This window comes from Delphinus delphis, chromosome 2 (assembly GCF_949987515.2).
Source record: "Delphinus delphis chromosome 2, mDelDel1.2, whole genome shotgun sequence".
In the NCBI taxonomy this organism is placed as follows: domain Eukaryota; kingdom Metazoa; phylum Chordata; class Mammalia; order Artiodactyla; family Delphinidae; genus Delphinus; species Delphinus delphis.
In genome coordinates this window covers 127,302,312-127,326,755 of record NC_082684.1, presented here as the reverse complement: position 1 = coordinate 127,326,755, position 24,444 = coordinate 127,302,312, and the positions used below count along the sequence as shown (strand labels likewise).

Sequence of the window (24,444 nt, the reverse complement as noted above, 5' to 3'; positions counted from 1 at the left end):
GACACAGTAAACAAGTTTCAACAACTTTCAGATGATTGAACTTATTCTGCCTGTCTTAACACAGTGGAATGAAGTTAGAAATTAATTACAAAAATGTAGCTGTACAATTTTCAGATTTTTGGAATTTTGGAATATATATCTGAATAATCCATGAGTCAGGGAAGAAATCACACTGAAAATTAGAAAATGTCAGTTGAATAAGAATGAACATTTGAAATCTTTGGGATTAGGGTAAAGCTATGCTTTGAGGAAATTTTCTAGCTTCAATTACACCAATTAGAAAGGAGGAAAACCTAAAATCCATACTCTGTCCATCTCAAGAAGTTAGAAAAGAACAAGCTAGACCCAGGGAATATGGAAGGAAAAATACAGGTGAGAATAGAGAAAAATTAACAAAACCAAAATGTAGTTCTTCAAATAGACCAATAAAATTAACAGACTTCTAGTAATACCAAGAAAAAAAGGAGACAAGGCCTAGCACCAGGAATGAAACAGGGGCATTGGCACAGATCCCCAAAATATTAAAAAGAAATTCTGAGCAATATTATACACTAAATTTAGAAATTTAGAAGAAATTAACAAATAACTTGAAAAACATAACAAAAATTGCATAGCAAGAATTAGAAAAACTTGAAGGAATCTATAAGTATTAAAAAAATGTGAGTTAATAATGAAACATTTTTTCACAAAGAAAATTCCAGGTCAAAATGGCTTCACCTGTGAATTCTTCCAAACATTTTAGGTAAAGATACATTCAATCTTAAAGAAACTCTTCCTCAGACTAAAAGAGAGATCATTTTATAACCTTAATATCAAAACCTAAAAAGGATATTATAATAAAACATTTTCTCTTGAACAGTGAACAACATATTAGTGAATTAAATACAGCGATAAATAAAAATGATAACAAATCACAGTCAGGTTGGGATTATTCCAGGGCTTTTTTTTTTCTTTTTCTTTTTTCCTTTAATATCTTTACTGGAGTATAATTGCTTTACAATGTTGTGTTACTTTCTGTTGTATCACTATATGCATACGTATATCCCCATATACCCTCCCTCTTGCGTCTCATTCCCACCCTTCATATCCCAACCCTCTAGGTGGTTGCAAAACACCGAGCTGATCTCCCTGTCCTATGCAGCTGCTTCCCACTAGCTATATTACATTTGGTAGTGTACATATGTCAGTGTAACTCTCTCACTTTGTCTCAGCTTCCCTTTCCCTTCCCCGTGTCCTCAAGTCCATTCTCTATGTCTGTGTTTTCATTCCTGTCCTGCCCCTAGGTTCATCAGAACCATTTTCTTTGTTTTCCTTTAGATTCCATATATATGAGTAAGCATATGATATTTCTTTCTCCCTTCCTGACTTACTTCACTCTGTATGACCGACTCTAGGTCCATCCACCTCACTACAAATAACTCAGTTTCATTTCTTTTTATGGCTGAGTAATATTCCATTGTATATATGTGCCACATCTTCTATATCCATTAATCTGTTGATGGACACTTAGTTGCTTCCTTGTTCTGGCTGTTGTAAATAGTGCTGCAGTGAACACTGTGGTACATGACTCTTTTTTTTTTTTTTTTCGGTACGCGGGCCTCTCACTGTTGTGTCCTCTCCCGTTGCGGAGCACAGGCTCCAGACGCGCAGGCTCAGTGGCCATGGCTCACGGGCCCAGCCACTCCGTGGCATGTGGGATCTTCCCGGACTGGGGCACGAACCCGTGTCCCCTGCATCGGCAGGCGGACTCTCAACCACTGCGCCACCAGGGAAGCCCATGACTCTTTTTGAATTATGGTTTTCTCAGGGTATATGCCCAGTAGTGGGATTGCTGGGTCATATGGTAGTTCTATTTTTAGATTTTTAAGGAACCTCCATATTGTTCTCCATAGTGGCTGTATCAATTTACATTCCCACCAACAGTGCAAGAGGGTTCCCTTTTCTCCACACCCTCTCCAGCATTTACTGTTTGTAGATTTTTTGATGATAGCCATTCTGACGGGTGTGAGGTGATACCTCCTTGTAGTTTTGATTTGCATTTCTCTAATGATTAGTGATGTTGAGCATCCTTTCATGTGTTTGTTGACAATCTGTGTATGTTCTTTGGAGAAATGTCTATTTAGGTCTTCTGACCATTTTTGGATTGGGTTGTTTGTTTTTTTGATATTGAGCCACATAAGCTGCTTGTATATTTTGGAGATTAATCCTTTGTCAGTTGCTTCGTTTGCAAATATTTTCTCCCATTCTGAGGGTTGTCTTTTCATCTTGTTTATGGTTTCCTTTGTTTTGCAAAAGCTTTTAAGTTTCATTAGGTCCCATTTGTTTATTTTTGGTTTTATTTACATTTCTCTAAGAGGTGGGTCAAAAAGGATCTTGTTGTCATTTATGTCATACAGTGTTCTGCCTACGTTTTCCTCTAAGAGTTTTATAGAGTCTGGCCTTACATTTAGGTCTTTAATCCATTTTGAGTTTATTTTTGTGTATGGTGTTAGCGAGTATTCTAATTTCATTCTTTTACATGTACCTGTCCAGTTTTCCCATCACCACTTATTGAAGAGGCAGTCTTTCCTACACTGTATACTCTTGCCTCCTTTCTCAAAGATAAGGTGACCATATGTGCGTGGGTTTATCTCTGATCTTTCTGTCCTGTTACATTGATCTATATTTCTGTTTTTGTGCCAGGGCCATACTGTCTTGATTACTGTAGCTTTGTAGTATAGTCTGAAGTCAGGGAGTCTGATTCCTCCAGCTCCATTTTTCTTTCTCAAGATTGCTTTAACTGTTCAGGGTCTTTTGTGTTTCCATACGAATTGTGAAATTTTTCATTCTAGTTCTGTGAAAAATGCCAGTGGTAGTTTGATAGGGATTGCATTGAATCTGTAGATTGATTTGGGTACTAGAATCATTTTCACAATGTTGTTTCTTCCAATCCAAGAACATGGTACATCTCTCCATCTATTTGTATCATCTTCAGTTTCTTTCATCAGTGTCTTATAATTTTCTGCACACAGATCTTTTGTCTCCTTAGGTAGGTTTATTCCTAGATATTTTATTCTTTCGTTGCCATGGTAAATGGGAGTGTTCTCTTAATTTCACTTTCAGATTTTTCAGCTTTAGTGTATAGAAATGCAAGAGATTTCTGTGCATTAATTTTGTATCCTGCAACTTTACCAAATTCATTGATTAGCTCTAGTAGTTTTATGGTAGCATCTTTAGGATTCTCTATGTATAGTATCATGTCATCTGCAAACAGTGAGAGCTTTACTTCTTCTTTTCTGTTTTGGATTCCTTTTATTCCTTTTGCTTCTCTGATTGCTGTGGCTAAAACTTCCAAAACTATGTTAAAATAATAGTGGTGAGAGTGGGCAACCTTGTCTTGTTCCTGATAATAGTGGAAATGCTTTCAGTTTTTCCCCATTGAGGACGATGTTGGCTTTGGGTTTGTCATATATGTCCTTTATTATGTTGAGGAAAGTTCCCTCTATGCCTACTTTCTGGAGGGTTTTTATCATAAATGGATGTTGAATTTTGTCGAAAGGTTTTTCTGCATCTATTCAGATGATCATATAGTTTTTCGCCTTCAATTTGTTAATATGGTGTATCACATTTAGGGATTTGCATATATTGAAGGATCCTTGCATTCCTGGGATAAACCCCACTTGATCATGGTGTATGATCCTTTTAATATGGTGTTGGATTCTGTTTGCTAGTATTTTGTTCAGGATTTTTGCATTTATGTTCAACAGCGATATTGGCCTGTAGTTTTCTTTCTTTGTGACATCTTTGTCTGGTTTTGGTGTCAGGGTGATGGTGGCCTCATTGAAGGAGTTGGGGAGTGTTCCTCCCTCTGCTATATTTTGGAAGAGTTTGAGAAGGAGATGTGTTAGCTCTTCCCTAAATGTTTGATAGAATTTGCCTGTGAATCCATCTGGTCCTGGGCTTTTGTTTGTTGGAAGATTTTTTTTTTTGCGGTACGCAGGGCTCTCACCATTGCGGCCTCTCCCGTTGTGGAGCACAGGCTCCGGACGCGCAGGCTCAGCAGCCATGGCTCACGGGCCCAGCCGCTCCGCGGCATGTGGGATCTTCCCGGACCGGGGCACGAACCCGTGTCCCCTGCATCGGCAGGCGGACTCTCAACCACTGCGCCATCACGGAAGCCCTCTGTTGGAAGATTTTTAATCACAGTTTCAATTTCAGTGCTTGTGATTGGACTGTTCATATTTTCTATTTCTTCCTTGTTCAGTCTTGGCAGGTTGTGCATTTCTAAGAATTTGTCCCTTTCTTCCAGTTTTTCCGTTTTATTGGCATAGAGTTGCTTGTAGTAATCTCTCATGGTCCTTTGTATTTCTGCAGTGTCAGTTGTTACTTCTCCTTTTTCATTTCTATTTCTATTGATTTGAGTCTTTTGTTTTTTTTCTTGATGACTCTGGCTAATGGTTTATCAATTTTGTTTATCATCTCAAAGACCCAGCTTTTAGTTTTATTGATCTTTGCTATCGTTTCCTTCATTTCTTCTTCATTTATTTCTGATCTGATCTTTATGATTTCTTCCCTTCTGCTAACTTTGGGGTTTTTTTGTTCTTCTTCCTCTAATTGCTTTAGGTGTAAGGTTAGGTTGTTTATTTGAGATGTTTCCTGTTTCTTAAGGTAGGACTGTATTGCTGTAAACTTCCCTCTTAGAACTGCTTTTGCTGCATCCCAAAGGTTTTGGGTCCTTGTGTTTTCATTGTCATTTGTTTCTAGGTATTTTTTGATTTCCTCTTTGATTTCTTCAGTGATCTGTTGGTTATTAAGTAGTGTATTGTTTAGCCTCCATGTGTTTGTATTTTTTACAGATCTTTTCCTGTAATTGATATCTAGTCTCATAGCATTGTGGTCAGAAAAGATACTTGATACTCTTTTAATTTTCTTAAATTTACCAAGGCTTGATTTGTGACCCAAGATATGATCTATCCTGGAGAATATTCCATGAGCACTTGAGAAGAAAGTGTATTGTGTTGGTTTTTGGATGGAACGTCCTATAAATATCAGTGAAGTCCATCTTGTTTAATGTTTCATTTAAAGCTTGTGTTTCCTTGTTTATTTTCATTTTGGATGATATGTCCATGGGTGAAAGTGGGGTGTTAAAGTCCTCTAGTATGATTGTGTTGCTGTCAATTTCCCCTTTTATGGCTGATATTATTTGCCTTATGTATTGCGGTGCTCCTATGTTGGGTGCATAAATATTTACCATTATTATATCTTCTTCTTGGATCAATCCCTTGATAATGATGTGGTGTCCTTCTTTGTCTCTTGTAATAGTCTATTTTAAAGTGTATTTTGTCTGATATGAGAATTGCTACTCCAGCTTTCTTTTGATTTCCATTTGCATGGAATATCTTTGTCTATCTCCTCACTTTCAGTCTGTATGTGTTCGTGGTTTTGAAGTGGGTCTCTTGTAGGCAGCATATATATGGGTCTTGCTTTTCTATGCATTCAGCCAGTCTGTGTCTTTTGGTTGGAGCATTTAATGCATTTACATTTAAGGTAGTTATTGATATGTATGTTCCTTTTACCATTTTGTTAATTGTTTTGGGTTTGTTTTTGTAGGTCTTTTCCTTCTCTTGTGTTTCCTGCCTAGAGAAGTTCCTTTAGCATTTGTTGTAAAGCTGGTTTGGTGGTGCTGAATTCTGTTAACTTTTGCTTGTCTGTAAAGGTTTTAATTTCTCCATCGAATCTGAATGGCATCTTTGCTGGGCAGAGTAATCTTGGTTGTAGGTTTTTCCCTTTTATCACTTTAAATATGTCCTGCCACTGTCTTCTGGCTTGCAGAGTTTCTGCTGAAAGATCAGCTGTTAACCTTCTGGTGATTCCCTTGTATGTTATTTGTAGTTTTTCCCTTGCTGCTTTTAATATCTTTCTTTGTATTTAATTTTTGATAGTTTGATTAATATGTGTCTTGGCATGTTTCTTCTTGGATTTATCCTCTATGGGACTCTCTGCACTTCCTGGACTTGATTAACTATTTCCTTTCCCATATTAGGGAAGTTTTCAAGTATAATCTCTTCAAATATTTTCCCAGTCCGTTTCTTTTTCTCTTCTTCTTCTGGGACCCCTATAATTCGAATGTTGGTGCATTTAATGTTGTCCCAGAGGTCTCTGAGACTGTCCTCAATTCTTTTCATTCTTTTTTCCTTATTCTGCTGTGTGATTGTTATTTCCACTATTTTATCTTCCAGGGTACTTATCCATTCTTCTGCCTCAGTTTTTTGGCTATTGATTCCTTCTAGAGAATTTTTAATTTCATTTATTGTGTTGTTCATCATTTTTTATTTGGTCTTCAGTTCTTCTAGGTCCTTGTTAAAGTTTTCTTGTATTTTCTCCATTCTGTTTCCAAGGTTTTGGATTGTCTTTGCTATCATTATTCTGAATTCTTTTTGAGGTAGACTGCCTATTTCCTCTTTAATTGTTTGGTCTGGTGTGTTTTTACCTTGCTCCTTCATCTGCTGTGTAATTCTCTGTCTTCTCACTTTGCTTAACTTACTGTGTTTGGGGTCTCCTTTTAACAGGGTGGAAGTGCATAGTTCCTGTTGTTTTTGTTTTCTGCCCCCAGTGGGTTGTGTAGGCTTCCTGGTGGAGGGGTCTGGTGCCTGTTTTCTGGTGGATGAGGCTGGATCTTGTCTTTCTGGTGTGCAGGACCACGTCCTGTGGTGTGTTTTGGAGTGTCTGTGACCTTATCATGATTGGAGGCAGCCTCTCTGCTAATGCATGGGGTTGTGTTCCTGTCTTGCTAGTCGTTTGGCATAGGGTGTCAAGCACTGTAGCTTGCTGGTCTTTGAGTGGAGCTGGGTTTAAGAGTTGAGATGGAGATCTCTGGGATTGTTTTCGCCATTTGATATAACGTGGAGCCGGGAGGTCTCTGGTGGACCAATGTCCTGGACTCGGCTGTCCCACCTCAGAGGCACAGGCCTGACACCTGGTCAGAGTGCCAAGACCCTGTCAGTCACACGACACAGAAGAAAAGGATGAAAAAAAGAAAGACAGAAAAAATAAAATAAAATAAAGTTATTAAAATCAAAAATGAAAAATAATTATTAAAAAGTAATAAAAGAAATAAAAAGACAGAAAGAAGAGAGCAACCAAACTGAAAAACAAATCCACCAATGGTAACCAGCACTAAAAAATGTACTTAGAAAAAAAAAAAAAGACAGACCGAACCCTAGGACAAATGGTAAAAGCAAAGCTATACAGAAAAAATCATACAAAGAAGCGTACACGTACACACTCACAAAAAAAGGAAAAAAAAAATATAAAAGTAAGGGAGCAACCAAATCAATAAAGAATTCTACTAATGTTAATAAACTCTAAATACTAAAGTAAGATAAACATATAACCAGAAGCAAATTATTTGCAGAAAGCAAACCCCAAGTCTACAGGTCTCCCAAAGTCTGCCACCTCAATTTTGGGATGATTTGTTGTCTACTCAGGCATTCTACAAGTGCAGGGTACATCAAGTTGATTGTGGAGATTTAATGTGCAGCTCCTGAGGCTGCTGGGAGAAATTTCCCTTTCTCTTCTTGTTCACACCGCTCCTGAGGTTCAGCTTTGGATTTGGCCTTGCCTCTGCGTGTAGGTCACCTGAGGGCATCTTCTCCACTCAGACAGGACGGGGTTAAAGTAGCAGCTGATTAGGTGACTCTGGCTCACTCAGGCTGGGGAGAGGGAGGTGTATGGTATGCGGCTTGAGCCTGCGGCAGCAGAGGCCACTCTGATGTTGCAGCAGCCTGAGGCATGCCGTGTGTTCTCCCAGGTATGCTGTCCCGGTATCATGGGACCCTGGCAGTGGCGGGCTGCACAGGCTCTCCTGAGGGGAGGTGTGGATAGTGACCTGTGCTTGCACACAGGCTTCTTGGTGGCTGCAGCAGCTGCCTTAGTGTTTCATGCCCTTCTCTGGTGTCCGTGCTAATAGCCATGGCTCGTGCCTATCTCTGGAGGTCGTTTAGGCGGTGCTCTGAATCCCTTCTCCTCGTGCACTCTGAAACAATGGTCTCTTGCCTCTTAGGCAGTTCCAGACTTTTTCCCGGATTCCCTCCCAGCTAGCTGACTAGGTCAGTGTCTACCAGTTCTGACTTTCACTACCTCGTTAAGTCTCACTGCTGCTTGGTGGGTGTGGAAGTTCAGCTCCCACTGACACTAGATGTGAGGGAAAGTGGAGTGCTGAGTAAACGGTTCCTACTGCTTTGTTTAGTGTTATTAATGCCAACTGGAGGTAAGAGCTCAGCTCACTGTTCACCTTTGCTGACATTGTTTTGGTGAGGGAATTGGACCACCATCTGCTTCTGCCAGGTGGGCAACGGAAGTTCAGCTCTCTGCTTACCCCTATTGAAACTATGGGGTGGAAGTTTTCCACTGACGTTTGGCTAGAATAGAAGGAATATTGCCAAAATGGTTGTCTGTTTTCTTAGGCCATCCTTTTCTCTGTTCTTTGGCTTGGCAAAACAAGTTTTGCTGTTGCCTGTTTTGTCTGTGTCAGTTGGTCCTTCTGGATTGGAGGCTTTTATAGCATCCTGTCAGCAGTAAACAAAACCAGAACTCACTGCTGTGCTGCTTTTCAATTCCCAGGGTCACTAGGCAGTCCACCTACTACTTTGTCTTTTAAAATCATCCTGTGCTTATTTTGTATGTTTTTTTCCAGAGTTCTTAATTGTAAGTAGGAGGACGTGGAAATGAAGGTGAGGCTACTCCATCTTGGCCAGAACTGGAAGTCTTCATACTAATTTTGATAGATTACAATTAGCCTATAAAATTTTAAAAATTGTGGCTATCACTGTATACATATATATCTCAGGCTGTGAAATTTTGAAACATTTTGGTAGAAACTTATTTATTTTAGGCTAGTTTGCTCTGTGACTTTGGATACAGGCCCTCATTTTCTTATGTGTATGGTGAAATACTGGACTAGATCATTGAGGGTTCATTCATTTAACACTATAATCTTATGATCATTAAAATAGATTTTTCCTTTTTTTCCTAAGTCAGTGTATACTGTTAGTACTGAGACAGGGGAAAAAGAACGTGGATTTTGGACCAAGGCCTATGTTTGGATTCTAAAAGAAGGGGAGGTAGTTTTTACATATTCGTTGGGTATGGACATCGGAACCAATTTGCCTAGACTTACATCTTGGCTTTACCTTTACTAAGTGTGTGACCTTGGGTAAATTACTCAACCTCTCTTTGTCTCAGTTTCCTCACTGGTAATATGGGAATGATAGTACTGATCTTAGAGGGTTGTTGTGAACCCTCTAAGAGGGTTTATTTAAAAGAGTTACATCTAAGGCACTTAGAACAGTTCTAGCACATAGTATACACAGTATAAATGTTATTACTTTCTGACTATGGGGCCTTAGGTCAGTCTTTTTTGTTTTTTAAGGATTTATTTCTTATTTATTTATTTTATTTTTGGCTGCATTGAACCTTAGTTGCGGCACACTGGATCTTCATTGAGGCATGTGGGATCTTTCGTTGTGGCACATGGGTTTCTCTCTAGTTGTGGCACACAGGCTCCAGGGTGCATGGGCTTTGTAGTTTGCGGCATGCAGGCTCTCTAGTTGAGGGGTGTGAACTCAGTAGTTGTCGTGCTCTGGCTTAGTTGCCCCTTGGCATGTGGGACCAGGGATCGAACCCATGTCCCCTGCATTATAAGGTGAATTCTTTACCACTGGACCACCAGGGAAGTCCCAGGGTCTTAGGTCAGTCTTAATCTCAGTTTTATCATTTGTAAGATAGGGATAATGATACCTACCCCACAGTGTGGTTGTAGGAACTAGAGAATACACAGACACACTTGTGCACAATACACCTTGCATAGTAATTAGTGTCATGTTTATATTTTAGTTATATTTAATGGGAATTAGATTGGAAAATGTTATTTTGTAGGTTTTTGAAAATGTTTATCATCAAAGAAATCTTGATTTATTTTCTTCCCTCAATTGCGTAGAACGGAAAGATGCTGAAGGATGGGAAACTGTTCAGAGAGGAAGGCCTGTTCGTTCACGATCAACAGCAGTGGTGCCAAAAGTTTCATTACCAACAGAAGCATTAAGGTCAAAGGATGACAGTGATAAAGAAAATGTACGTCTTCTACCTGACAAAAGTATTCAGAAAGGTGAATTTGTTGGAGGTGGACCTTCTAATACTATAGAATCTCGGCTCAAAGACTCATTACACTCATGTGATCATCCTCTCACAGAGAGAACCCAGGTAGTACATTCTGAAAATCCTTTTATTGCTTTTTTATAACGGATATATATATGTATGTTGGAATGTCTTAATTTTTCTACTTCATTTTTTACTTTTATTGTGAAAAATTTCAGATCTACAGAAAAGTTGCAAGAATAGAATAATGAACTCTCCTGTACCCTTTTCGTAGATTCACAGATTAACATTTTGCCACATTTTTTTCTCTCTCTATTTACATATCACACCCTCATATTGTATGCTAAACATTTGAGAGTAATGTGCAAATATCGTAACCATTCACCCTTAAATGCTATAGCATATATCTCTAAAGAACAAAGAAACTCTTTTACATAACCACACTATAATTATAAAATTCGGGGAATTTGACATTTATATAATATTGTTATTGAATTTATAGTCTGTATTCAAAAATTTCCAGTTGTCCCAATAATTTCTTCATAGAATGTTTTTCCATGATGCATGATCCAATCTAGAGTTACACATTGTATTTGGCTTTGTTTCTTTAATGTCTTTCACCAGGGACAGTTATTCAGCCTGTCTTTGTCTTTCATGACATTAATATTTTTGAAGTATACATTGTGGGTTTTTTGTACAGTGTTCTTCAGTTTGTTTATTCATTATTCACTTTAGCTTATACATTTTTGAGAGAAATAAAGTGATTGTTCTTAGCCTCACATTTAAAGGCATATCATATCAATTTGCCCAAGTTTGTTAACTTTGATTACTGGTTAAAATGGTGTCCTCCTGCTTCATTTGTAGTGTTATTTTAAATGGTGATGAAAGTAGGATAATTTTTCACTTGCTCTACTTTTACTTCCTACAATTCGAGTATAGAGTGATTTATATTTAAATAATTCTTTAAAGTTAATATTCCCAGTACTCTTCTGTCAGTCCATTTGAAGTTTATTCTACTTACTTGGTTAAGCAAGGCATTTTTTTTAAAAAAACAGGACTTTTAAAAAAATTTTATTTTATTATTATTATTATTTTTTTTTGGCCACCCTGTACGGCATGTGGGATCTTAGTTCCCAGACCAGGGATTGAACCTGCACCCCCTGCGTTGGAAGCATGGAGTCTTAACCACTGAACCGCCAGGGAAGTCCCAGCAATGCATTTTTAAAAGATATTTGTTTGGCTTCCCTGGTGGCGCAGTGGTTGAGAGTCCGCCTGCCGATGCAGGGGACACGGGTTCGTGCCCCGGTCTGGGAGGATCCCACATGCCGCGGAGCGACTGGGCCCGTGAGCCATGGCCGCTGAGCCTGCGCGTCCGGAGCCTGTGCTCCGCGGCGGGAGAGGCCACAGCAGTGGGAGGCCCGCGTACCGCAAAACAAACAACAACAAAAAAAAAGATATTTGTTTACAAAAAAATTTTATGTTCAGTTAGTATAATTTTATGTAAAATGTCCAATGAAATATAAGAGAGATTCTTTGATAAGGTACAGGGACTAAGTAAAAAAGTTGTAAAATAGTTGTCATATTTCTCAGTACAGAATAGTATCTGCCTTTTAAAATTCTCTCCTTTTACTTGTAGGTTATTTATTTTTATTAGAAACTGTACTCAACTTCCATGGTTTTTTTCCTTAATGATAATAATGGCTCTTAATCCTACATTGTTCCTGATGTTTTATAACTCTTTAATGTATGTATGTTTTGTGCCCACATGAGATTTAAAGCTCCTTGCGGGCATTATCTTATGTTGCCTTTTAATTTCCCACAATATGGAGCAGAGTCAAAGATACGTAGAAAGTAATCAGTACATAGTTGTTGGGTGAAACTTTAAGAAACTTTTAAATGTAGGTAAATTTGATGACGAAATCACTTTCTATATCACTTAACTACCATCTGGCATTCTTGGTACATGTATTATATTTTAACTATAAAATTTAACAGTATAAAAATTATGCTGATTTTGTGTAATGAATAAACTTATGTGATTTTTTGAGGTTTTAGAAATAGTCTATACATAGAACTTTCGAGTAATTATTGTTAAATTATTTCAGTATAAAAGTTCACTGCTTGTGGTGGCCAAGCTAATATTAATAATTGTTTTCTCCACTGTCATTCTGAAAATGGAATTAGCATTTTTATATATTTTTCAACATTATAGTTTAGCTTTGATTTTGTTATTTAAGTTGATATTGATTTTTTAATAAACAGCATTGACTATATTGTGAAGATCAATAATGCTAATGTAAATATTACTGAGAAGATTATAAACCATGGTGACTGATGTATGGATAATGTTGATAGCAATATAAACATTGTGATGCAATTTGAATAATGCTTATGCTAAAATGAACACTTTGGGACACTTTAAAGTTCTAACCAATAGTAGGATTTTTAAAGTAGTTTATATGACTTGGCCAAGTTTAATATTTATATAAATACTATATCAAACTAGGGTTTTTATGGCCACTGCACTGTTTATCTAATGTTTATTTAAGTAGTGATGTGAGTAAGTTTTAAATTCACAATTTTAGATTTTAGTTCTTCTCCTTGGAGTTCATTACTCTGAGTATAGCTGGAAAACATAGCACCATTCTTTCTGTACTCTGTTAGAAAGTGAAAATAAAGGCTTGTTCCTATTCACTAAACTAGAAAGTTTTTAAAAAAAATGGGTATGTATTTGACTTCAGCATAAGTTGTATTTGTTTAAATGGTTTTTACGTTTCTCTTGGTTATGTGTTAAATATTTCTAAAGGGGAATGGAGAGCCTATTGAAGTCTAAAGAATATGAATTGCATAATGAAACTGCATGCTGACATATACTTTACTTTTTATGGTGTATTTCTCTTTTATATCTGAGATTTGGTATTATGTGCTATGTGGTGTCCTAAACATAGTAGATGTGCAAATAAAATTTGTGGCTGCTTAATGGTTTCTCTTCTTATACTTGAAACATACCAAAAAATGACTGAGTCATCTGTCAGTCAACTGCTGCTTTACAGTTGATAGGTTAAGCAGAATCAGGTTTTCTAGAGTGAAATAAGTTGGTGAGTATTTTCCATTATCTCTGATTCAATCTGTAATATGTTTCGTTAGTTCACAGTGAGTACACTGGATGATGTCAAGAACTCTGGCAGTAGTTTCTTACAAGACAATTCTGTGCAAACTTCTGAAATACCTGCCGTTCACATTGATATAGAGTGTGTTTCAGTTACTCAGCAAGCTGACACACCTTTGCAAGCAAGTGAAGACAAATTTTCAGAAGAGAAAGAAAGAATAGAAAGTGAAATGCATCCTTCAGATATTTCAAATGTGAGTGCTGCTAACTTGGTAAGAACAACTTATCGAAATTCTGAGTAAATATATTAAAGAGACATAAACTCCGATAATAAAAAATTGTAATGTATATTTCTCTACACTTTACAAGCACTTTTTAACATAGCATTTGATATATGTTATTTCATTTTAACATTTTATTCTTATAGCAATCTTTTGATATAGTTAAGTTTCTTCTTCTTTTGTAGAGGAAGGAAATGAGACTGTGAGAATTAAATAACTTGCTCAAAATCATTCACTTTGTGTGTGATTTGATCACATGTTAAGAAACTGTCATAATAATGTTTTCTATGCAACATCTACCACTCTGATAGATGGGAAATTGTGCTTAATGAACTTAGCTTTAAGAATTCTCTTAACAGAGTACTTTAGACAGTTGTTATCATTTGCTTGGAGTTGGTCTTTAAGATGAAATTTATTTATCATCCCTATGGCAGAATCTTTAAAAATGCATTGACTTAAAATTACTTATAGGTTTATGTTTTTGGATGACTATTTAATTCTGCTCATGTCTTTCTCCTTCCCGTTTTAGTATTAAGATACTTGGCCTGAGTATAATTCAGATTAGGTCATGTTGGGTTTGTTTAAAAAGTAATTTTCAAAAGGAATAGGCACATATAAAAAGTTGTTGAGAAAAAATTCAAATTTAGTTCTTTTTTTTTTGGCAATTGACAAGGAAATTTAGTTTTTTCTGAGACATACATTTTAAAGTAATAACTAGAATTATGACTTATAACATTATACCAGAACATATAAGATTTTTAGAAATTTCACGTAATGTCTGAAACATTTATATTAACATATTTCCATACAAATAACCCAAAGAAAGTTTAGTATTAGGTTTTGTTTGTTTCTTTATACTGCAGGTTCTTACTAGTTATCAGTTTTATACACATCAGTGTAAACATGTCAATCCCAATCGCCCAATTCAGCACACCACCATCTGCACCCCACCGCGGATTTCCCCCCTTGGTGTCCATATGTTTGTTCTCTACATCTGTGTCTCAACTTCTGCCTTGCAAACTGGTTCATCTGTACCATTTTTCTAGGTTCCACATAAATGTGTTAATATACGATATTTATTTAGCCCTTTCTAACTTACTTCACTCTGTATGACAGTCTCTAGGTCCATCTGTGTCTCAACAAATGACTCAATTTCGTTCCTTTTTATGGCTGAGTAATATTCCATTGTATATATGTACCACAACTTCTTTATCCATTCATCTGTCGATGGGCATTTAGGTTGCTTCCATGACCTTGCCATTGTAAATAGTGCTGCAATGAACATTGGGGTGCATGTGTCTTTTTGAATTATGGTTTTCTCGGGGTATATGCCCAGTAATTCTATTTTTAGTTCGATTCTATTTTTAGTTCTCCATAGTGGCTGTATCAATTTACATTCCCACCAACAGTGCAAGAGGGTTCCCTTTTCTCCACACCCTCTCCGGCATTTGTTGTTTGTAGATTTTCTGATGATGCCCATTCTAACTGATGTGAGGTGATACCTCATTGTAGTTTTGATTTGCATTTCTCTAATAATTAGTGATGTTGAGCAGCTTTTCATGTGCCTCTTGGCCATCTGTATGTCTTCTTTGGAGAAATGTCTATTGAGGTCTTCTGCCCATTTTTGGATTGGGTTGTTTGTTTCTTTAATATTGAGCTGCATGAGCTGTCTATATATTTTGGAGATTAATCCTTTGTCCATTGATTCATTTGCAAATATTTTCTCCCATTCTGAGGGTTGTCTTTTTGTCTTGTTTATGGTTTCCTTTGCTGTGCAAAAGCTTTGAAGTTTTATTAGGTCCAATTTGTTTATTTTTGTTTTTATTTCCATTACTCTAGGAGGTGGATCAAAAAAGATCTTGCTGTGGTTTATGTCAAAGAGTGTTCTTCCTATGTTTTCGTCTAAGATTTTATAGTGTCTGGTCTTACATTTAGGTCTCGAATCCATTTTGAGTTTATTTCTGTATATGGTGTTAGAGAATGTTCTAATGTCATTCTTTTACCTGTAGCTGTCCAGTTTTCCCAGCACCACTTATTGAAGAGACTGTCTTTTCTCCATTGTATATCTTTGCCTCCTTTGTCATAGATTAGTTGACCATAGGTGCGTGGGTTTGTCTCTGGGCTTTCTATCTTGTTCCATTGATCTGTGCTTCTGTTTTTGTGCCAGTACCATATTGTCTTGATTACTGTAGCTTTGTAGTATAGTCTGAAGTCAGAGAGTCTGATTCCTCCAGCTCCGTTTTTTTCCCTCAAGACTGCTTTGGCTATTCGGGGTCTTTTGTGTCGCTGTACAAACTTTAAGATGATTTGTTCTAGTTCCGTAAAAAATGCCATTGGTAACTTGATAGGTATTGCATTGAATATGTAGATTGCTTTGGGTAGTATAGTCATTTTCACAATGTTGATTCTTCCAATCCAAGAACATTGTATATCTCTCCATCTGTTGGTATCATATTTAATTTCTTTCTTCAGTGTCTTACAGTTTTCTGCATACAGATCTTTTGTCTCCCTAGGTAGGTTTATTCCTAGGTATTTTATTCTTTTTGTTGCAATGGTAAGTGGGAGTGTTTCTGTAATTTCTCTTTCAGATTTTTCATCATCAGTGTATAGGAAATGCAGGAGATTTCTGTGCATTAATTTTGTACCCTGCAACTTTACCAAATTCATTGATTAGCTCTAGTAGTTTTCTGGTGGCAGTTTTAGGATTCTCTATGTATATTATCCTGTCATCTGCAAACAGTGACAGTTTAACTTCTTTTCCAATTTGTATTCCTTTTATTTCTTTTTCTTCTCTGACTGCTGTGGCTAGGACTTCCAAAAGTATGTTGAATAATAGTGGTGAGAATGGACATCCTTGTCTCATTCCTGATCTTAGAGGAAATGCTTTCAGTTTTTCACCATTGAGAATGATGTTTGCTGTGGGTTTGTCGTATATGGCCTTTATTATGTTGAGGTAGGTTCCCTCTATGCCCACTTTCTGGAGAGTTTTTATCTATTGAGATGATCATATGGTTTTTATTCTTCAATTTGTTAATATGGTGTATCACATTGATTGATTTGTATATAGTGAAGAATCCTTGCATCCCAGGGATAAATCCCACTTGGTCATGGTGTATGATCCTTTCAATGTGTTGTTGGATTCTGTCTGCTAGTATTTTGTTGAGGATTTTTGCATCTATATTCATCAGTGATATTGGTCTGTAATTTTCTTTTTTTGTAGTATCTTTTTCTGGTTTTGGCATCAGGGTGATGGTGGCCTCATTAAATGAGTTTGGGAGTGTTCTTCCCTCTGCAGTTTTTTGGAAGAGTTTGAGAAGGGTGGGTGTTAGCTCTTCTCTAAATGTTTGATAGAATTCAGCTCTGAAGCTATGTGGTTCTGGACTTTTGTTTGTTGGAAGATTTTTTTTTTTTTGCGGTACACGGGCCTCTCACTGTTGTGTTCTCTCCAGTTGCGGAGCACAGGCTCCAGACGCGCAGGCTTAGCGGCCATGGCTCACGGGCCCTGCTGCTCTGCGGCATGTGGAATATTCCGGGACTGGGGCACGAACCCGTGTCCCCTGCATCGGCAGGTGGACTCTCAAGCACTGCGCCACCAGGGAAGCCCTGTTGGAAGATTTTTAATCACAGTTTCAACTTTATTACTTGTGATTGGCCTGTTCATATTTTCTGTTTCTTCTTGGTTCAGTCTTGGAAGTTTATACCTTTCTAGGAATTTGTCCATTTCTTCCAGGTTGTCCATTTTATTGGCATAGAGTTGCTTGTAGTAGTCTCTTAGGATGCTTTGTATTTCTACGGTGTCTGTTGTAACTTCTTTTTCATTCTAATTTTATTCATTTGAGTCCTCTCCCTCTTTTTCTTCATGAGTCTGGCTAATGGTTTATCAATTTTGTTTATCTTCTCAAAGAACCAGCTTTTAGTTTTATTGATCTTTGCTATTGTTTTCTTTGTTTCTGTTTCCTTTATTTCTGCTCTGATATTTATGATTTCTTTCCTTCTGCTAAATTTGGGTTTTGTTTGTTATTCTTTCTCTAGTTCCTTTAGGTGTAAGTTTAGATTGTTTACTTGAGATTTTTTTGGTTTCTTGAGGTAGGCTTGTATAGCTATAAACTTCCCTGTTAGAACTGCTTTTGCTGCATCCCATAAGTTTTGGATCGTCGTGTTTTCGTTGTCATTTGTCTCTAGGGATTTTTTGATTTCCTCTTTGATTTCTCCAGTGATTTCTTGGTTGTTTATTAACGTATTGTTTAGCCTCCATGTGTTTGTATTTTTTACGTTTTTTTCCCTGTAATTCATTTCTAGTCTCATAGCGTTGTGGTCAGAAAAGATGCTTGATATGATTTCAGTTTTCTTAAATTTACTGAGGCTTGATTTGTGACCCAAAATGTGATCTATCCCAGAGAATGTTCTGTGCACACTTGAGAAGAAAGTGTATTGTGTTGTTTTTGGATGGAATGTCCTGTAAATATCTCATCTATTGTGTCATTTAAAGCTTCTGTTTCCGTATTTATTTCCTTTTGGATGATCTGTCCATTGGTGTAAGTGAGGTGTTAAAGTCCCCTACTATTATTGTGTTACTGTCGATTTCCTCTTTTATAGCTGTTAGCAGTTGCCTTATGTATTGAGGTGCTCCTATGTTGGGTGAATATATAATTATAATTGTTATATCTTCTTGGATTGACCTCTTGATTATTATGTAGTGTCCTTCCTTGTCTCTTGTAACATTCTTTATTTTAAAGTCTGTTGTATCTGATATGAGCAAAGCTACTCCAGCTTTCTCTTGATTTCCATTTGCACGGAATATCTTTGTCCATCCCCTCACTTTCAGTCTGTATGTGTCCCTACGTCTGAAGTGGGTCTCTTGTAGACTGCATATATATGGGTCTTGTTTTTGTATCCATTCAGCAAGCCTGTGTCTTTTGGTTGGAGCATTTAATCCATTCACATTTAAGGTAATTATTGATATGTATGTTCCTATGACCATTTTCTTAATTGTTTTGTGTTTGTTTTTGTAGATCCTTTTCTTCTGTTGTGTTTCCCACTTAGAAAAGTTCCTTTAGCATTTGTTGTGGAGTTGGTTTGGTAGTGCTGAATTCTCATACTTTTTGCTTGTCTGTAAAGCTTTTGATTTCTCCATTGAATCTGAATGAGATCCTTACCTGGTAGAGTAATCTTGGTTGTAAGTTCTTCCCTTTCATCACTTTAAGTATATCATGCCACTCTCTTCTGTCTTGTAGAGTTTCTGCTGAGAAATGAGCTGTTAGCCTTATGGGAATTCCCTTGTATGTTATTTTTCATTTTTCCCTTGCTGCTTTCAATAATTTTTCTTTGTCTTTAATTTTTGCCAATTTGATTACTATGTGTCTCGGCATGTTTCTCCTTGGGTTTACCCTGCATGGGACTCACTTCGCTTCCTGGACTTGGGTCGCTATTTCCTTTCCCACATTAGGGAAGTTTTTGACTATAATCTTTTCAAATATTTTCTCTGGTCCTTTCACTCTCTCTTCTCCTTCTGGGACCCCTATAATGCAAGTGTTGTTGCGTTTAATGTTGTCTCAGAGGTCTCTTAGGCTGTCTTCATTTCTTTTCATTCTTTTTTTCTTTATTCTTTTCCACAGCAGTGAATTCCACCGTTCTGTCTTCCAGGTCACTTATCCGTTCTTCTGCCTCAGTTATTCTGCTATTGATTCCTTCTAGTGTAGTTTTCATTTCAGTTATTGTATTGTTCATCTCTGTTTGTTTGTTCTTTAATTGTTCTAGGTCTTTGTTAAACATTTCTTGCATCTTCTCGATCTTTGCCTCCATTCTTTTTCCGAGGTCCTGGATCATCTTCACTATCGTTATTCTGAATTCTTTTTCTGGAAGGTTGCCTATCTCCACTTAATTTAGTTGTTTTTCTGGGGTTTTATCTTGTTCCTTCATCTGGTACATAGCCCTCTGCCTTTTCATCTTGTCTATCTTTCTGTGAATGTGGTTTTTGTTCCCAGGCTGCAGATTTGTGGTTCTTCTTACTTCTGCTGTCTGCCTTCTGGTGGATGAGGCTATCTAAGAGGCTTGTGTAAGTTTCCTGATGGGAGGGACTGTTGGTGGGTAGAGCTGACTGTTGCTCTGGTGTGCAGAACTCAGTAAAACTTTAATCCACTTGACTGCTGATGGGTGGGTCTTGGTTCCCTCCCTGTGGTTGTTTTGCCTGAGGCAACCAAACACTTGAGCCTACCTGGGCTCTTTGGTGGGGCTATTGACATACTCTGGGAGGTCTCTAGCCTAGGAGTACTTCCCAGAACTTTTGCTGCCAGTGTCCTTGTCCCCACGGTGAGCCACAGCATCCCCCCCACCCCCGCTTCTGCAGGAGAACCTCCAACACAAGCAGATAGGTCTGGTTCAATCTCCCCTGGGGTCACTGCTCCTTCCCCTGTGTCCCGATGCACACACTACTTCGTGTGTGCTCTCCAATAGTGGAGTCTCTGTTTCCCCCAGTCCTGTAGAAGTCCTACAGTCAATTCCCACTAGGCTTCAAAGTTTGATTCTCTAGGAATTCCTGCTCCGGTTGCTGGACCCTCAGGTTCGGAAGCCTGATATGGGGCTCAGAACCTTCACTCCAATGTGTGGACTTCTGTGGTATAAGTGTTCTCCAGTCTATGAGTCACCCACCCGGCAGTTATGGGATTTGATTTTACTGTGATTGTGCCCCTCCTACCTTCTCATTGTGGCTTCTCCTTTGTCTTTGTATGTGGGGTATCTTTTTTGGTGAGTTCCAGTGTCTTCCTGTGGATGATTGACCAGCAGCTAGTTGTTATTTTGGTGATCTCGCAAGAGGGAGTGAGAGCATGTCCCTCTACTCCGCCATCTCGGTTCCTCCTCCTACACTCCAAATTTAGTTTTTAATTGGCCACTGTATACTATAATTTCTTTTTAAATTTAATGCCTCATCATGTTGAAAGATGATACCAGCAGATGATATTAGGCCAAATTATACATTTTAGAGAGAGAACAAGATTAGGTAGTTGAAATTTGATATGGATTGTTTAAGGGAAAAATAAGAGTTACAGTAATAAGAACAACAAATATTTAGATTCCTTTATAAAGGAATAAAGGGCAACTTTTTTTTAACTTAGGTTTTTTAGTGCGAATGTTTTAAAGGTTAACTAATTTACGGTCATATAAATAGTGGGTTTAATGTATCGGTAGAAATTGGTCGTATTTATATTTTTGTTTTCATAGCTAGCTATCATATTAAATTATGTATTTTGCAAATGGATTCTATGAGAATCAAATTTCGAAAGAGGAAAAAGATCCTATAGTTAAATAAGCATAAAATAATTATTTAAAAATTCTTCTCTCATCATTTTTATTTTGATCACGTAGGTAAAATAAGCTTATGGTAGAGTATTAAAAACCCTTGGTTATTTTGAGAATGACATTTACATACTTGAAGGAAAATAAGTTCTGCTTTACATATGAATATTGTCATATCCTTAGAGGTCTTAGAGGAATTTTAACTAAACTAATATTTGGAGAAAATTTTATGTTTTTAATTTGTCTTGGCACAGATACTTCTGTGGGTTGCTCTAGATAAGCATGTCATTGTTTAGGTTCTAAATAGAGGGTTATAGAGAATTGCTGCAGTGTTGAGAAAATTGTTTTCTTTTTTCCCCTCAATATAGTATTGTCACATACATGGTTCAACTAAAAAAATCTGTAGTTCTCTTATTTAACAGAAGCCTAAGCAAAAAATGACTGTAAGAATTTATAATAATAAAATTTATTTATTAAACATAAAGGACCCTTTATGTTTAAGGTCCACTTTTGCCACCATTGTAAAAATATGCTGATGTAAATCCTAGCTACCATGGATTTATTTTTTTTAGATTTACTGAAATTACAAATTTTAATGAAAATTTAGAAATTTAAAAAATGATTATGTATGCAGGTATGTGTTTGAATTTCACAGTGTGAAAATAGTAGAAGTTGTATATGGATAATTTAATCATTATTTCATCCGTAAGCTCTGTTACTCTGTTAAAATCTCTTCAGGTCTTAAGAGGTGAAATAGAAATGTTCTCTGGAGAAGATAAAATTGAGAAGGAAATAGGCTTATGTGAGAATTTACTTTCTGCAAAGTTAAATATATTTAACTTTAATAGTTTTTTTAAATCATTGTTAGGTATGATATTTGTGTGGCACCTTAACAAGTTAGTTTCTATAATATTCTAGCGTTTACAGAGAAAAAGCTTATGATGCAAAGAAATGGTCTGTCATCTAAACTCTCTCACCCCATTCTCTTCCCCAGGGACAATCTTGTATGTTTTGAGGGGGCAGAGTATCGACAGGGGAAATGAAGTGGGGAGGGGAAGCTTTAAGAAGGATACCCATGTCTAGGCTCCACTCCAGACCAATTCAGTAATAAGCTGAAGCTCAAGCACTTGCATTTTTAATACCTTTATTGAGGTGTTATTGATTTTCAGTAAACTTCACATATTTAAGATATACACATTGATATATTTTGACATGTGTTTATACCTGTGAAATCATCACTATAATCAAGATAATGAAAGTATCGATTGCCTCCAAAAGTTTTCACTTTCTCTTTTGTAATCCCTCCTTTCTGCGCTTCCCTGTTTCCCCTTCCCAGGGTTATCACTATTCTGCTGTTACTACATATTAATTAGCATTTTAAGAAATTTCTGTATATGGAATAATGTAATCTTTGTTTAGCTTCTTTCACTCAGCATAATTATTTTGAGATTCATCCATGTAGTTGTGTATATTAATAGTTCCTTCTTCTTTTATTGTCTTTAGGAGTACTCTGTTGTATGCATGTAACTCAGTATGTTCATCCATTCAATTGTTGACAGATGTTTGAGTTGTTGCCAGTTTCTCTATTATGAATAAAGGCACCATGAACGTTTGTCTTTGTTTTGAACATATGTTTTCATTTCTCTTGGGAAAATATCTAGGTCAGTTTTGTTGATAATATTGTTCAGGTTTCCTTTGCCAATTTTCTGTACTTGTTCTATCAGTTGAGAGAGGGGTATTGAAATCTCTGCATATATCTGTGGGGCTACTTTTTTTAAGCCAACTTTATTGAGATATAATTTACATAGCATACAGTTTATCCATTTAGAGTGTACAGTGCAGTGTTTTTTAGTATATTCACAGAGTTGTGCAGACATCACCATAATTAGTTTTAGAACACTTCCATCACTACAAAAAGAAACCCAGTGCCCAGCAGCAGTCCTCCCTTTCACCCCACCCACCCAGCCCTATACAACCACTAATCTGTCTTTTGTCTCTATAGATTTGCCTGTTCTGGACATTTCATAGAAGTGGAATACAATATGTGGTCTTTGTAAATGGTTTCTTTCACTAGGCATATTGTTTTCAAGGTCATTCGTGTTTTAGCCTGTATCAGTATTTCATTCCTTTTTATGCCCAAATAATATTCCACTGATTGAAAATTGTAGAATATACCATATTTTATCCATTCATCAGTTGATGGACATTTAGGTTTTCTCCACTTTTTGGAATTTATGAATAATGCTGCTTTAAATATTTGTGTACAAGTTTTTGTGTGAACATATGGTTTCGTTTCTCCTGAGTTTTTGTGTGAAACTATCAGACTGTTTGTGAGAAACTTTGTGGGAAAAGTTTGTGAGAAACTATCAGACTGTTTTCCAAAGTAGCTGCATCATTTTACGTTCCCATTAAGTTTATTTTGTTTTGTAATTCTATCAGTTTTTGCTTCTTTCATTTTGAAGATCTATTATTATGTTCATAAACCTTTAGGATTGTTTTGTCTTCTTAGTGAATTAACAGTTTATCATTATGAAATGACCTTCTTTATCCCTTGTCATATTTTTTGCTCTGAAATTTACTGTGTCTGATATTAGTACTTCAATTTTCTTTTGGTTAGTGTTAGTATGGTAGCTCTTTTATTTGTAATCTGTTTATATTCTCATATTTAAATTAGGTTTCGTATAGGCAGCATGTGGTTTGGGGTCTTGCTTTTATCCAATTTGAGTCTCTATTTCCGTGTAATGTGATTATTAATATGGTTCCTTTAAATCTATCATCTTATTGTTTTTCTCTTTGACTCATCTGTTCTTCATCCCCTTTTTCCTTTTTCTCCCATCTTTTTGATTAATTTTCTTTTATAATTTATCTTCTTTGTTGGCTTAGTAGCCATAAATATTTGTTATTTCACTGTTTGCTTTAGGGTTTATAATATGCATATTTAGCTTTTTATAGGGATTTATTAATTAATAATTCTGATGCATATATTTGTATTACATAATTCTAATGCATAATTTTAAGTAAGGTATATATGTTCAGAAAGTGTCATCACCAGTACGGCATAATTTTTTTTTTATATTCCCTTTAAAGTATAATGTTTTTCTTTGGTTTTTCAAATATTTGACCTGTAAATGTTTTGAATTTTGGTGCTCAAATGAAATTCACAGTTTATTATTAATAACAATAACTATTATTTATACAACTTCACAGTTTGTCATACACAGCAGTTTAGTAAAAAGGTCTCATGGATTATTGTATCATTTTATGGAATATAAAATAGACTTTTGCTTTTAAGAATTTTCCGAGTCATATAACTGGACCCCAAGTTTTATAATTCTAGATCAATGCTATTTTTATATATACTATTTATGATTAGAACATAAAGAAATACTTACTTAACTTTCCAGTCAACTGATTTTGTTTTTCACTTTATAGTCTATGGCAGAAGTTCTTGCTAAAAAGGAAGAGCTAGCAGATCGTCTAGAAAAGGCCAATGAAGAAGCCATTGCTAGTGCTATTGCTGAAGAGGAACAGTTAACTAGAGAAATTGAAGCTGAAGAAAACAATGATATCAATATTGAAACTGACAACGACAGTGATTTTTCTGTGAGCTTTTAGAATTTTTATTCT

At 36.5% G+C, this 24,444-nt stretch overlaps 1 protein-coding gene across 1 annotated transcript in view; it reads left to right on the top strand.

Annotated features, from left to right (window-relative positions):
* The window catches only part of SCAPER (S-phase cyclin A associated protein in the ER), a 493,174-nt gene that overhangs the window by 136,010 nt on the left and 332,720 nt on the right, over window positions 1-24,444 (top strand). Inside the window, exons 9-11 of the mRNA XM_060005554.1 lie at window positions 9,977-10,239; window positions 13,282-13,515; window positions 24,250-24,420. Coding sequence (XP_059861537.1) covers window positions 9,977-10,239; window positions 13,282-13,515; window positions 24,250-24,420 — 668 coding nt within the window. The remainder of the gene's footprint in view (window positions 1-9,976; window positions 10,240-13,281; window positions 13,516-24,249; window positions 24,421-24,444) is intronic.